The sequence below is a fragment of the Ranitomeya imitator genome, chromosome 10 (genome assembly GCF_032444005.1).
Source record: "Ranitomeya imitator isolate aRanImi1 chromosome 10, aRanImi1.pri, whole genome shotgun sequence".
Lineage (NCBI taxonomy): Eukaryota > Metazoa > Chordata > Amphibia > Anura > Dendrobatidae > Ranitomeya > Ranitomeya imitator.
Genome location: NC_091291.1, coordinates 78,382,373 through 78,398,367, shown reverse-complemented (window position 1 = coordinate 78,398,367; position 15,995 = coordinate 78,382,373). Strand labels below are relative to the sequence as shown.

Below are 15,995 nucleotides of genomic sequence, written 5' to 3'. Positions count from 1 at the left end.
TTATTTATTATTTATCTATTCCACCGATGCCTTCGTCATCTGCAAAAGAGGTAAAAAAAACCCCAAACAACAATATTACTCACCTGTCCCCAGAGATGCTTTTAATACATTTGTCCCACAAAGAGTCTGTTTTCTACACATGCTGAGGGCACATCAGGCCATGAGAGACCCATATTGAAATTGAAATGTATATTACATATATTAAATCTTGTCACAGGTAATAGAATCAGGCAGTTCATTATGCAATATGTAGAAAGGAGTGTTACATACAGTATATGCGGGGCAAGTTAACCCTAAGAGGTACCCATAGAAGGAAGTAAGACATATACAATATATCTATATATTGCAACCATATAAAGTACAAAAAACATTAATGTTAGTTACTACACCTGAAATATCTGACTCAGGGGCTCAGAAGGTCTGTGTGCCCGCCCCAATGCGCGTTTCGGAACACCTTCATCACGCCATGATTTTACTGAACATGAATTGCCTGATTTTTTTCTATCTCTTACCGAATGTTACCGACTTTTTTCGATTTTAAGAAAAATGCTCGTGTTACTGATCACGAATCCGAATGTACCATATTCGTGCCGAATTTATGCTTGTCGATCGTTTTCCAAACATATTTGCTCATCTCTAATTGACTTGTCATTTTCCTGTCCCTACCACTCTGAAACAAACGGTCAGACAGAAAGGACAAATCAATCTTTGGAACAAATTTTAAGGTGTTTTGTTGCGGCTAAGGTTCTTCAGCTGCTCACTCAGGACGTGCAGCCTCTATGCAGGTCCCAGAATCTTCCTCTCCTGCTCTGCACCAATCAGTTAAATAAGTGTGGGGCTGGAGGAGAGAGCAGTTCTCTCAGTATTCAGACACCTGTCTCATTGTTCTCATCTGTCACATGAAACTGCCTCCAGTCTATCAGACACACTCACTTATTAGCAAGATTTTTTCTTGCCAAAAGAGTGTCTTATTGTCCAAAAACTACAGTAAGTTCTAAAGTAATTTCAATTTCTCATTTAATATTACGACTGTATGTTATATGTTTTTGTACAATTTGTTAATAACATATATAGTTTCTCCCCGTCTGAGTTATTTTTGACGATCAACAAAATATGATTTTCCAGTAATTCATTTCTCACACTGTAGGTATGATAATGGCTTCTCTGTGTGTGGTATTTTTGATCCACTACTTGGACAATAATTTCTCACTCCTCATGTTTGGTCCTGTTCAAATAAAAACACTCCTACAAATGCAGCGCCCCAGAGTCCTGGTCATTGCAGTAATGTCGTTCTTCCACCAGGGGGAGTAATGTTACGTCTGAAGGCAATAAAGGAGATCAGCTTACCAGGTATCACAAACCACAAAACACACTTCACACTCCAGGCCGCCAGGGGGAGCTATGCTTCTATCTATTAGGGCACTCCTCACAATTAGGTAAAACTGGTAGTCTGGACAGAAAGTTAGGCAGAACAAGGAGATGCAGACTGAAGCTGAATCTGGCTGGAGTGAGAGGGAGCCAGATGCAGACTGAGGTCTGCGGAGGATGAGGGTTTACGGAGCTGCGCCTGCCCCACATGCGGCAGCATCCTAGGAAAGGACACAAAGGGAATTGCGTTGCTGAGAGTGAGAAACGAAGTCATAGCAAAGGAAAGGAATATCAGAGGGAGACCAGCCAGGAGCAGGCTGCTTCCTTCTGAAGCGCAGAAGCTGGTAGCCAGATCACCGAGGGAGTAAGGATCTCTATGCTTTACTTCAGAGACAGGCAGGACAGTTGATTCCACGTTGGCTGCCCGACCTTATACCCAGGAGGCTCTGTGGCAACTTGTGGGGCTGGGGCGTCGTAGGGTCCCTGTAAAAAGCCTCAGGCTATCAGTCATATGGGTTTGTCCTTTCCATCGGGGGGACAGAGAGAAAGAGACATTACATCTACGATAGTTGTGAGAACCTCACCGAGGAGCTCAGCAGGGAGGAACTACAACACTCAGGTACTAGAGGAAGGCTACTGATTTCCACCTGGATAAGGGGGACTGGAATTGCCTTCAGACCGGCCGGACTCTGCCTGCTCTGTGGTCTGTGCCCTGGACTGTGGACACTGAAGCCTTCAGCAAAGGTAAAGAGACTGCAACCTTGTGTCCTCGTTATTCACTGCACCTTGCAACATCCACCATTCTCCATCTACACTCTGGGAAGCCCTGGGGATACACTTCACCTGTGGGATGGTATGCCATCTAGCTGCCATAACATCACCCCAGCGGACCCCTAAGCAACGTCGGTCACCCTGACCGAATACCACAGGTGGCGTCACGAACACTATCCCTTTAAAGACCTTTCCCCCATTAATCAACGGACGTCCCCTAGGGCCACGGACCGGGTCAGCCACCATGACATCCCTGACGAGAACCGAAGGGCCTGGCTCCGAGTACCCCATTGCCCTACTGGGGGGTGCTCCACAAACCTCATGTTCCAGCGGTGTCGGCACTTGATTTCCGAGGCTCATGTGAGGTTGCTACATCATGTGAGCCCTGCACCCAATCAGTGCTGGAGTCACTTTCCCTACCTTTGGACAAATCGAACATCATGAAAAAGTCAGAGAGCAGCCCTGCCTCCCTGTTGATTTTCAACACATCCAAAGGCAGGGAATCTGCCACTGATTGGGCACAGTGCTCGTGAGATATAACATCCTCACGTGAGTCCTGGGAACGCAAGTCCAGATACCACTGGAACTGCGCCAGCACAAGAGCTGAGTTTGATTTTTTTTATTTTAATTAGGTTAAGCATGAGAAATGACAAGGGTTTGTCCTAGTAGTGGACCACCCGTATAAGAAGATTCAATTTTTGGTTCAAACATTTCCAAAATTCTGAACAAGAAAAAGCCTTCTCCCTTCTTCTCCCACTTCTCCAGTGTCTATTAAAGGGGACCTGTCACTAGCAAAAATACTATTTACCTGCAGATATGGGCTTAATCTGCAGGTTAATAGAATTACTGCCTGCTCATAGCCGAACGCAGCTGGTAGAAAATTAACTTTATTCTCCCTGTCAGCATTCGGCTTGAGTCACAGGGACGGAGCTAGTGATGTTTCAGTCACCACTCTGAGTATACAGCTGTAACCGCGCCCCGACACTGGCTAACAGCCAGCCCCAATGCAAAGCCAGTGTCAGTCAGGGCAGGGTGCGCGGTAACAGCCGCCACTCTGTATTCTCATAGCGGAGACTGAAACTGCGGCGGCGCCGCCCCGTGACTGAAACCGAATGCTGCAGAGAAGAATAAAAGTTAATTTTCTCTGCAGATAGCAGGCAAGTTAGCAACGCTATTAACCTGCAGATTAAGCCCATACCTGCAAGTTATTAATGTTTTTGCTGGTGTCAGGTTCCTCTTAAAAGTTGATTTTCTAGTGAAACATTTCCCACATTAAGAATATGAGAATGGCTTCTTCCCTATGTGACTGCTCTGGTGACTATGAAGAGCTGATTTCTTCACAAAATATTTTCCACATTCTCAACATGAAATAGGCTTCTCCCCTGTATGGGTTCTCTGGTGTCTATCAAGATGTGCTTTCCGGTTAAAACATTTCCCACATTCTGAACATGAAAATGGCTTTTCCCCAGTGTGACTTCTCTGGTGTCTAACAAGAAATGATTTCCATAAAAAACATTTCCCACATTCTGAACAGGAAAAAAGCTTCTCCCCTGTGTGGGTTCTCTGGTGGCTATCAAGAAGCACTTTCCGGTTAAAACATTTACCACATTCTGAACATGAAAAAGGCTTCTCCCCTGTGTGGGTTCTTTGGTGTATAATGACATCTGATTTCCACTTAAAACATTTTCCACATTCTGAACATGAAAAAGGCTTCTCGCCTTTGTGGATTCTCTGGTGGCTATCAAGATTTGCTTTCTGGTTAAAACATTTCCCACATTCTGAACATGAAAAAGGCTTCTTCCCTGTGTGAGTTATTTGGTGTATAACAAGATTCCATTTCTGCCTAAAATATTTCCCACATTCTGAACAGGAAAAAGGCTTCTCCCCTGTGTGCCTACTGTGGTGACTAAGAAGAGATGATTTCTTCACAAAACATTTTCCACATTCTGAACATGAAAAAGGCCTCTCCCCTGTGTGAGTTTTCTGATGTGTAACAAGAGTTGATATATCCACAAAACATTTCCTACATTCTGAACATGAATAACGTTTCTCCCCTGTGTGAGTGTTCTGATGTCTGATCAAATTTGATTTCTCTGTAAAACATTTCCCACATTCTGAACATGAAAAAGGTTTCTCCCCTGTGTGACTTCTCTGATGTTTAACAAGATATGATTTAGCTACAAAACATTTCCCACATTCTGAACATGAAAATGGCTTTTCCCCTGTGTGACTTCTCTGGTGTCTAACAAGAAATGATTTCCATAAAAAACATTTCCCACATTCTGAACATGAAAATGGCTTCTCCTCTGTGTAAGTTCTCTGGGGTCTAACAAGATCAGATTCTATTCTATTCTCTGTTGTGTGAATTTTTTCATGTTTAAGAAAATAATTTTCCCCTTGAAAAGTATTTCCAAATTCCGAAGGCGACATTGGCTTCTTTGCATTAGGAGCAGTTCGTTTTTTAATGCTTATTTTGTGACTTTGATTTTCCTTAGTAGTCGGTAAATTATCAGAAGACATGACCTGTTTCAAAGGATCAGATGACTCATATTTGCTGTGAAGGGATGTTGGTATATCTGAAGTCATGGCATTCATTTCAATTGTATCCTGTGGGATTTCAAGGTCATCTGATTTAAAAATTGTTGTCAGATGTCCCTCTGATCTCCTGGTACAGTCATCTGCCAAGAAAAAAATTATTATTTTTGAATAAAATATCCATGAATTTTATTTTTTGAGTATTTTTTAAGTATATTTTTTAACATTTCGACTTAAACTGACAGTAAAAATGGAAAGTTATGTAAAAATGTTGAATTATTCACCAAGAGAATGAAAGTTCACAGTCTAATAGAAAACCTCATAGGATGAACCAGCAGAGCAGTGTTCCCCAACTCCAGTCCTCAAGAGCCACCAACAGGTCATGTTTTCAGGATTTCCTTAGCATTGCACAGGTGATTGAATGCTTGCCTGTCCAGGTGATGCAATTATCACCTGTGCAATACTAAGGAAATCCTGAAAACATGACCTGTTGGTGGCTTTTGAGGACTGGAGTTGGGGAACACTGCAGTAGAGCATGGTGTTCAAATGTTTTTTCATTCTGCCTCACAAATATGAAATAAAAAGCCAGCAAACAATGCTATGTAGGCGAAAATAAAACCACTACAAACTTCTACTCATCCTTAAAAAAAACCAAGCCCCAACCATGTCCATCATCAGTCATTGGAAAAACTGAGGCTTCCACATTATTAGTGGCTCAAAGGCTGTTGAAAAGCAACATGGCTTCCATAAACCAATCCAGCAATATCTGCTCTCCAAAGTAAAATCTCCCCCTCACTTCAGAGCCTAGCAGTGTGTCCAACCACCTTTAGCATTCATGTATTTGGCATTACTATAGTGAGAATAACCCATTTAATTTACTGTGTGTGTCTCCTGGAGCACAAACTAGGCACTATGTGTTGGGTAATAAAATGTCAAATGTGCAATTTTCACTCTCCAAAATAATTTCCTTAAACTGGCTGTGGTCAACATAGTCAATACCCCTATAGATTAATTCATTGAGGGTTATAATTTCCACATTTGAGTCACTTTATGGGGATTACTACCATTTTATCATATTTTGGCATCTGCAAATAGTGTGTCAAATCTCCTCTGGAATCTGCACCTGCGATGTCTGCTTCTGTCAATTGTGATGTAGAAATACTTGGCATCCGTATAGGTGTGTTCAAGAACTTATTTATTGACTGAAGAAATTCCAGAAATAAATGAGATGTTTCAGTCAATACCTGACCTTCATCATTCATCTGGATAGAGGAGATCTGTTTCGCAGATCGCTGTGTGAGAGTCTGCAGTGTCCACTGCTAAGACAGAAAGCGCCATTGGGGGGATCATCAGTGTGTTGGTATGACAACCAGAGGTCTTCTGAAGACCTCTATGGTTGTGGTTGCCAGATTGCTATGAGCGCCACCCTGTGGTCGTTGAAACATGACAAAATAAAAAAAATGTTTAATATGAAAAAAAAATATATAAAAGTTTAAATCATTCCCCTTTCGCCCCATTCAAAATAAGACAATAAAAATTGTTTTTTTTTAAAAAGCAAACATACACATATTTGGTATCACCGTGTTCAGAATCGCCCGATCTATCAATAAAAAAAAAAAAAAAGGATTAACCTGATCGTAGCAAGAAAAAAAAAGTCAAAACGCCAGAATAATGTTTTTTGGTCACTGCGACATTGCATTAAAATGCAATAACAGGCAATCAAAAGAATGTATCTGCACCAAAATGGTATAATTAAAAACGTCAGCTCGGCACGCAACCCCAGATCACAAAATTTTGAGACGCTACGGGTAACGGAAAATTGCACAATTTTTTTGTTTTTTTTTTAGCAAAGTTTGGAATTTTTTTTCACCACTTAAATAAAAAAGAATCTAGACATGTTTGGTGTCTATGAACTCGTAATGACCTGAAGAATCACAAATTTAGTGAACCTAACAAAAAAGCCAAACAAAAAACAAGTGTGGAATTGCACTTTTTTTACAATTTCACTGCACTTGGAATTTTTTTCCCATTTTCTAGTACACGACATGGTAAAACCAATGATGTCGTTCAAAAGTACAACTTGTCCTGCAAAAAATAGGCCCTCACATGGCCATATTGACGGAAAAATAAAAAAAGTTATGGCTCTGGGAAGGAGGGGAGCAAAAAACGAAAACTGAAAAAAGCTCCGGGGTTAAAGGGAACCTGTCACCTGAATTTGGCAGGACCGGTTTTCGGTCATATGGGCGGGGTTTTTGGGTGTTTGATTCACCCTTTCGTTACCCGCTGGCTGCATGCTGGCCGCAATATTGGATTGAAGTTCATTCTCTGTCCTCTGTAGTACACGCCTGCGCAACAAGGCAATCATGCCTTGCGCACGCGCAGTATGCTTTGCCCACCGTCGGGCAAAGCTGAAAAGCAGTAGTGCGCATGCGCTGGCGCACTATGTCCCGGAACACAGTACTTCCGGGACATAGTGCGCCGGCGCATGCGCACTAATGCTTTTCGGCTTTGCCTGCAGTTGGGCAAAGCATACTGCGCGTGCGCAAGGCAGGATTGCCTTGCGCAGGCGTGTACTACGGAGGACAGAGAATGAACTTCAATCCAATATTGCGGCCAGCATGCAGCCAGCGGGTAACGAAATGGTGAATCAAACACCCGAAAACCCCGCCCATATGACCGAAAACCTGTCCCGCCAAATTCAGGTGACAGGTTCCCTTTAAGGGGTTAAAATAATTTGTAGCATCCAGTGTGTTATAGAGGCCTGACCCACAGGCCACAAAAAATTCTTCTGTTCCTAGTGTCATACAGTAGGGAACCTGATCTATAGCTTAGCTCTGACGTCGTCATCATCAGCATCACTATTCCGGTCATCTACAGTACCTTGCAAAAGTATGCTGGTTTCATCTGACCAGAGCACCTTCTTCCACATGTTTGGTGTGTCTCCCAACTGGCTTGTTGCAAACTTTCTTACTATCTTTGAGAAATGGCTTTCTTCTTGCCACTCTTCCACAAAGGCCAGATTTGTGCAGTGTACGACTGATTGTTGTCCTATGGACAGACCGTCCCACCTCAGCTGTAGATGTCTGCAGTTCATCCAGAGTGATCATGGGCCTCTTGGCTGCATCTCTGATCAGTCTTCTCCTTGTTTGAGATGAAAGTTAGAGGGACGGCGAGGTCTTAGTAGATTTGCAGTGGTATGATACTCCTTCCATTTCAATATAATTGCTTGTACAATGCTCCTTGGGATGTTTAAAGTTTTGGAAATCATTTTGTATCCAAATCCAGCTTTAAACTTCTCCACAACAGTATCACGGACCTGCCTGTTGTGTTCCTTGGTCTTCATGATGCTTTCTGTGCTTCAAACAGAACCCTGAGACTATCACAGAGCAGGTGCATTTATACGGAGACTTGATTACACAGAGGTGGATTATATTTATCATCATTAGGCATTTCGGACAACATTGGATCATTCAGAGATCCAGAATGAACTTCTGGAGTGAGTTTGCTGCACTGAAAGTAAAAGGGGTCGAATAATATTGCACACCCCACTTTTCAGTTTATGAATTTCCACAAAAACTTAAAATAAGCAATAAATTTCGTTCAACTTCACAATTCTGTTCCACTTGTTAATTCTTCACCAAAAATTTACATTTGGTATCTTTATGTTTGAAGCATGATATGCGGGAAAAGTTTGAAAAGTTCCAGGGAGCCGAATACTTTCGTAAGGCACTGTATAAGCTGGAGCAGACTTTGAATAGCCCGCGGGAGGAGATGGTGGTCCCAGAAGAAGGCTGGGATCACACACAGCGAGATACGGCCGAGTCTCGCAGGTTAAAACCAAGCTCTGGCACTAGGATTCCAGAGCGGAGCGTGCGGCCGCACAGCAATACATGGAGCTGCACGCTCCGCTCTGGAGTGCCGGTGACAGAGCTTGTTTTCAACCTGCGAGACTCGGCCGTATCTCGCTGTAGTGTGACTCCGGCCGAAGAGGAGGAAGCAAAGGAGGCTGCAGAAGGGATAATATTGTCTCAAAGTTCAAATCTGTCATCACACAGATGGGTGCCAAGGGAGGATGGATTACTGCGATCGAGGGGGGCTGGTGATAACAGACAAACTGTTATCGAAGGTGCAAGATCCGAGGAACAAATGGATAAAGAGGTGATGGGCGAGAAACTGTCAGATGAAGAGGATAATCCTCCGCTCTTTGTTGTTCGTGGTTGGCGGGAGGGGATGGAGGAAATGAGCCTCATTGTTACTCAGCCACCAACACAGCATGGGCTTGGACCTCATAGTAGAGCCCGACATATGAGTGCCTTCTTGCTGCACTGCAACGTGATCCCTGTATAGTTATGATTAGGAATAATGCCGACTACTGGGTTACCACTCTGTTAGATCCACTGTTGTGAATTCTGTGGCCAAGCTCCGTCCTGTGGTCGAGAGTGGTACTTCGGCTGGTTCTGTCTATGAGCTTCCTTTGGTGGATGAGAGTGGTACTGCGGCTTCTGAGTTTCCTTCCTCAGGTGATGAGGTTAAGTCGTTAGGTGCTGCTCTATTTAACTCCACCTGGTGCTTTGATCCTGGCCTCCAGTCAATGTTCTAGTATTGGTCTTGCTTCCTCCTGGATCGTTCCTGTGGCCTTTCTATCCTGCATAAGCTAAGTTTTGCTTGTGTTATTTTTGTTTGCTATTTTTTCTGTCCAGCTTGCTATATTGGTTTTTCTTGCTTGCTGGAAGCTCTGAGACGCAGAGGGAGCACCTCCGTACCGTTAGTCGGTGCGGAGGGTCTTTTTGCCCCTCTGCGTGGTTGTTTGTAGGTTTTTGTGTTGACCGCAAAGCTATCTTTCCTATCCTCGGTCTATTCAGTAAGTCGGGCCTCACTTTGCTAAATCTATTTCATCTCTGTGTTTGTATTTTCATCTTTACTCACAGTCATTATATGTAGGGGGCTGCCTTTTCCTTTGGGGAATTTCTCTGAGGCAAGGTAGGCTTATTTTTCTATCTTCAGGGCTAGTTAGTTTCTCAGGCTGTGCCGAGTTGCATAGGGAGCGTTAGGCGCAATCCACGGCTACCTCTAGTGTGGTGTGATAGGATTAGGGATTGCGGTCAGCAGAGTTCCCACGTCTCAGAGCTCGTCCTATGTTTTTGGTAATTGTCAGGTCACTTTGTGTGCTCTGAACTTCAATGTCCATTGTGGTTCTGAATTACCTGTTCATAACAATCCACGTTATAAAACCAAATTTTGCCAGATGATTCCTGCCCTAGAAAGGGACCCGCGAATGCTGGAGTATCGAAACACGCTTTTATACAACCTTAAGAGAGCTTTCCTCAAGACAGCAGTGAAGCACACAGTTCGCAACGCAGCTATAGACTTCCAAAACATTAGCAGCAGCAGTGGTGGAAGTGGAAGAAGAAACTTCTGTGAGTTCTTTGACACTTTTTTTTTTTTACCAATTCGTGCAGCAGAACAGAGTCCAAGTCTTACACATGGTGAACGAATGGAGAGGATGGTGCTGGAGTATCTAGAACTGAACATAAATACCATCAGGGAGGGTTTGAACCCTTTCATATTTTAGTCTTCCAAAATGGATGAGCGGCCTGAGCTCGCCTCACACGCCTTGGAGGTTTTATCATGCCTGGCAGCCAGCGTTCTCTCAGCACTGCTGGTGGTGTCCTGATGGATAAGCGCATCCAGCTGTCCCCTGAAAGTGTAGACCGCCTAACTGTCATCAAGATGAACAAGTCATGGATCTCTAAGGACTTTTGCACCCCAATCGCAGACTGTATAGACTAGGTGATATTGCATTTTTTAGTGTGATGCATTAAAGGGAACCTGTCACCCCGTTTTTTCAAGAAGAGCTAAAAATAGCGTTAAATAGGGGCAGAGCTGGGCTTTACATTAGTGTATTTTGGAGCCTTTATTCCCCACCTATGCTGCCGAAATACCTTTGTAAAGTCGCCGTTTTGGGCTGTCACTCACGCTGGTCAGGTCATATGGGCGTGGTGACAGCGCTGTTTCTCCCCCAGATCTCCGTTGGTGGCGTAGTGGTGTGCGCATATCCAAGTGGCGAATCCACTGCGCAGCTTCAAGGAAAATAGCGCGATCTGCGCTATTCAGCCGTTTATCGGTGGGCGCGGCCATCTTTGTGAGGCCGCGCGTGCACAGATGGTTCTTCTCAGCTTCCCGGGGCTTCAGGAAAATGGCCGCGGGATGCCACGCGTGCGCAGATGGCGATCTCGACGGCCATTTTCCTGAAGCCGAGTTCGCATCTCGGCTGCAGGAAAATGGCCGCCGCGATCTCCATCTGCGCACGCGCGGCATCCTGCGGCCATTTTCCTGAAGCCCCGGGAAGCCGAGAAGAACCATCTGCGCACGCGCGGCCTCACAAAGATGGCCGCGCCCACCGATAAACGGCTGAATAGCGCAGATCGCGCTATTTTCCTTGAAGCTGCGCAGTGGATTCGCCACTTGGACATGCGCACACCACTACGCCACCAACAGAGATCTGGGGGAGAAACAGCGCTGTCACCACGCCCATATGACCTGACCAGCGTGAGTGACAGCCCAAAACGGCGACTTTACAAAGGTATTTCGGCAGCATAGGTGGGGAATAAAGGCTCCAAAATACACTAATGTAAAGCCCAGCTCTGCCCCTATTTAACGCTATTTTTAGCTCTTCTTGAAAAAACGGGGTGACAGGTTCCCTTTAATGTCACGTAACTCAACTCTGCGATATCTTTAGTGTGGCTTCTGTGCCGCTGTGGCTGCTGCTCCTGATGTTAACACAAATTTGTGGAAATATGAACAATCATGGTTGGTCTACATCTGCTGGGTTAGCTGTACTGGAAGACATCTCGGTCCCAATTATACTATTTCTATTCTTGTGACAGTTATTCAACTTCGGTGGTGTGAGGCCCTCATTTTTTTTAAATGTGAACACTCCTGGTTGGTTGTCCATCTGCTGGATTGGGTGTAGCGAAAGACCCATCAGCCCCTATTATACTATTTCTACTGTGGTGATATTGATGCCACTTTGGTGGTGTCTGCCAATAATTTTTGGAAATGTGAACACTGCTTGTTGGGTGTCCATCTGCTGCATTGGGTGTAGTGAAATACCTGTTGTTCCCTATTATACTATTTCTACTGTCATGAAATTGATGCCAGTTCTGTGGTGTAAGGCCCTCATTTCTTTAAATGTGAACACTCCTTGTTAAGTGTCCATCTGCTGCATTGGGTGTAGTGGAAGACCTGTCGGTCCGTATTATACTATTTCTACTGTGGTGAAATTGATGCCACTTTGGTGGTGTCTGCCAATAAATTTTGAAAATATGTAGACTTCTGGTTGGGTCTCCTTCATGCGTGTTGCCTGTAACAGTAGGCCTCCGAGACTGTCAGGCCTCCACTTTCTTGGACTCAACTACCCGTGTTACTATCCTTAAATTTTTCTGACAATGGTAGTCTACAAAACTGATATTTGCGCCACTCGAGTGTGGCTCAGCATTAAAGCAGGTAGAGGTGTTGCATGTGGTGTCAGGGTTCTCAGCAAAGGATGCCTACATCTATCCCTCACCTATCTCGTCTTACTGTGACGTTCAATTGAAAGCTGTAAATGCTGGCCCAGACACTGATACCTCATGCCTGGCTGATTGCTGCTGTGCCATGCTACTATTTGTACTGTGGGTGTATTGAGGTCACTTTCCTGGTGTCTGTTGCTCATTTTTTTATGTTTTGGCAGCATTTGGGGCTGTTATAAGGTGTTCTACATGCGTTTGTTTTTGCCCCCCATTGAGATGAATGGTGTTCAGTTATGTTAGGCGAATATTGGAAGAAATAATTAGCGAATATTGCAAATTCGGCGATCATAATCCAAACCAAATATTGAAATATTCGCTCATCTCTACTTTTAACAATCTAAACTATCGTAAGGGCCAATATTTTCTATCAGATGAGTTTCAAGAAGAAATATTAGACAATCAAAGAGAACTTTTTATAATAGTGCAGAGCTGAGGTGTCTTAAATTTAGATCTTGGGCATTCGGAAGAGGTAATGGAGACCCTTTTTTAAAGACTGCCAGGGAGTTACAGAATCACATAAGTGAGGCAGGCCGGTCCCACCTCAATCAAGCTATCATACAGAACGAACCTGAAAAAAAAAAAGATAAAAATATGCTATATCCCAACAGCAACGTATGTTTGGGGGGAGAGCTTCAACATTAAACCAAAGTTGCACTCATTTACATTGAACCACTGAAGCTACTATGAGCCCTGACCAGAAGAGTAGAGAAAGTATTAGCGCCCCAATTTCTGAAGAGATTGTGTAGTAATCTGAATTCTTAGGATAGAAAACATAATGTATTTTATGAAGTAGAGTGAATCCATGAAACCAGGGCTCGAGCCATGCCAACACATCTCATGCAGGTGTGAAAAAAAGCATATTACAGCGATTAACCACACACAACTTAGAGATATATCATGGCACAGATGTAATGTTTTTTGTGCCGTTTATCACAATTATGGTGTCACGGTGAACTATGGGAAAACAGGAGATAATGATCCTGGGCCTCTCAACTGCCCCTCAGGCTAGGGGAGCCCTGACTTTCCTTAACTCAAGGGAACCCTTGATAGTAGGGAGGCCTGAGTCACCGACCTGTCCCTATCTCCTGCCCAGCCCTGAGCTAAGCCCCAACCCCCCTCCAGGAGATGAACCATAATGGAAACCATAGATAAAGACAGACAGGGCTAAGGCTACGTTCACATTAGCGTTTTGCGTGTTTGCGTCGGGCGCAGCCGCGGCGACGCATGCGTCATGCGCCCCTATATTTAACATGGGGGCGCATGGACATGCATTGTGCTGCGTTGTGCGACGCATGCTTTTTTTTTGCCGCAAGCGTCGGCCGCAGAAAATGCAACAAGTTGCATTTTTTTGCGTCCAAATTTCGGCAAAAAATGACACATGCGTCGCAAAACGATGCGTTTTAGCGTGCGTTTTGTTGTGTTATTGCGTGCGTTGTGCGTTGCGTCGCCGACGCAGCACACAACAACGCAAATGTGAACGTAGCCTAAAGTAAACCACGCAACAATGCAAATGATCAGAACAACACAATATGCGAGTAGGGAGTAACACAATACAAATAGAGAGAAGGACAAACAACAAGGTATACTTCACCAGAATCCAAATTCAGATACGAGTATCAACAGCTACTCCAACACAGGACCATTATGCAAGAGGCATGCAAATGCTTTGTTGGCATCCAGGAATACTTAAAAGGGAGAAGGCGTTCCCAGCAGCCTAAAGGTACCGTCACACATAACGATATCGATAACGATATTGTTGCTTTTTGTGACGTAGCAACGATATCGTTAACGAAATCGTTATGCGTGACAGCGACCAACGATCAGGCCCCTGCTGGGAGATCGTTGGTCGCTGGGGAAAGTCCAGGACTTTATTTTGTCGCTGGATCACCCGCTGACATGGCTGAATCAGCGTGTGTGACGCCAATTCAGCGATGTCTTCACTGGTAGCCAGGGTAAACATCGGGTTACTAAGCGCAGGACCGCGCTTAGTAACCCAATGTTTACCCTGGTTACCATTGTAAAAGTAGAAAAAAAAACACTACATACTTACATTCCTGTTACGTTCCTCCGGCGTCAGCTTCCCTGCGTCCCCCAGTGTCAGCGCCGGCCGGCCGTAAAACAGAGCACAGCGGTGACGTCACCGCTCTGCTTTCCGGCCAGCGCTTACAGAGTGCAGGGAAGCTGAAGGCGAGGGACGCGACAGGAATGTAAGTATGTAGTGTTTTTTTTTTTACTTTTACAATGGTAACCAGGGTAAACATTGGGTTACTAAGCGCGGCTCTGCGCTTAGTAATCCGATGTTTACCCTGGTTACCCGGGGACCTCGGCATCGTTGGTCGCTGGAGAGCTGTCTGTGTGACAGCTCTCCAGCGACCAAACAGCGACGCTGCAGCGATCGACATCGTTGTCTATATCGCTGCAGCGTCGCTTAATGTGACGGTACCTTAAGTCTTCAATTGACACTAATCAAAAAGTTAACTCCTGTAAAGCTGATCAGAGAACAAACCACCACCGACGCCCAAACTCAGGCTTAGCAACAGGAAAGACAAAGACTGCCCATCCGATTGCCCAGTGTGAACAGAGCCCGAATCCGGCATGACACCTGTTTGAAATTAGTTTGTTTTAAAAGAAATTGAACAGTCAGGATAATGAGAAACTCTGTTATTGTACAGAAATTCACACAACACATTAAGGGTATGTGCACACACAGTTTCCCATGCATTTACAGTACCATGTAAAGCAATGGGAAATGAAATCTGCAGTGCACATGCTGCGGAAAAAAACCCGCGGAAACGCAGCGGTTTATTTTCCGCAGCATGTCAATTCTTTCTGCGGATTCCGCTGCGGGTTTGCCCCTGCTCCAATAGAAATCTGCAGGTGAAAACTCGCAGAGGAAACCGCAAAAGAATCCGTGGTAAATCCGCAGTAAAATCTGCAGCGTTTTTCACTGCGGATTTTGCAAATCCGCTGCAGAAAATTCCGCAATGGAATCCGCAGCGTGTGCACTTAGCCTTAATGTTGTCAATCATAAAAGTCAAGTTTGGCCACAAATATTGGGCCTGGTCTTGTAGGGACCATATGAGCATATTCAGCAGCACAGAAGGGAGAGAAGGGAGATTCAACTAACAAGATATCAGGGATCTAGGAAGCCAACAGCAACATTACCCTCCGCTTTCTCTTAGGCTACTTTCACACTTCCGTCTTATGACGGCCGTCACAATGCGTCGTTTTGGAGAACAAACGCATCCTGCAAAGTTGCCTGCAGGATGCGTTTTTTCTCCATAGACTTGCATTAGCAACGTATTGCAACGTATGGCCACACGTCGCATCCGTCGTGCGACGGATGCGTCGTGTTTTGGCGCATGCGCGGCCGGAACTCTGCCCCCTCCTCCCCGGATATTACAATGGGGCAGCGGATGCGTTGAAAAACTGCATCCACTGCCCCGTTGTTCATTTATTTCACAACGTCCGTCGGTACGTCGGGCCGACGCATGGCGACGGCCCCGTATCGACGGAAGTGTGAAAGTAGCCTTACAGGCTTATCATAATGTTTTTGTTTAAGTGATTTTCTAACTTGCTAGCACATTTTAAGCATGCTATTATTTGGCTCTGTAGTTTACAAATCTGGGCAGGTGAGGGTCAGAATCTTCTAATCCCAGGGGATAGGTTGATCTTCCAGGTTGTAAGTTCTGTAGAAAAGGGCTTTCAATGCCCAAAGTAATTTCAACATTTCCAAATGGAGAATGTTGT

At 44.6% G+C, this 15,995-nt stretch overlaps 1 protein-coding gene across 1 annotated transcript in view; it reads right to left on the bottom strand.

The window, feature by feature from the left end:
- Positions 1-1,000: 1,000 nt before the first annotated feature.
- LOC138651789 (oocyte zinc finger protein XlCOF22-like) overlaps positions 1,001-15,995 on the bottom strand; it is a 32,457-nt gene continuing 17,462 nt past the window's right edge. Inside the window, exon 7 of the mRNA XM_069742292.1 lies at positions 1,001-4,817. Coding sequence (XP_069598393.1) covers positions 3,499-4,817 — 1,319 coding nt within the window. The 3' untranslated portion in view covers positions 1,001-3,498. The remainder of the gene's footprint in view (positions 4,818-15,995) is intronic.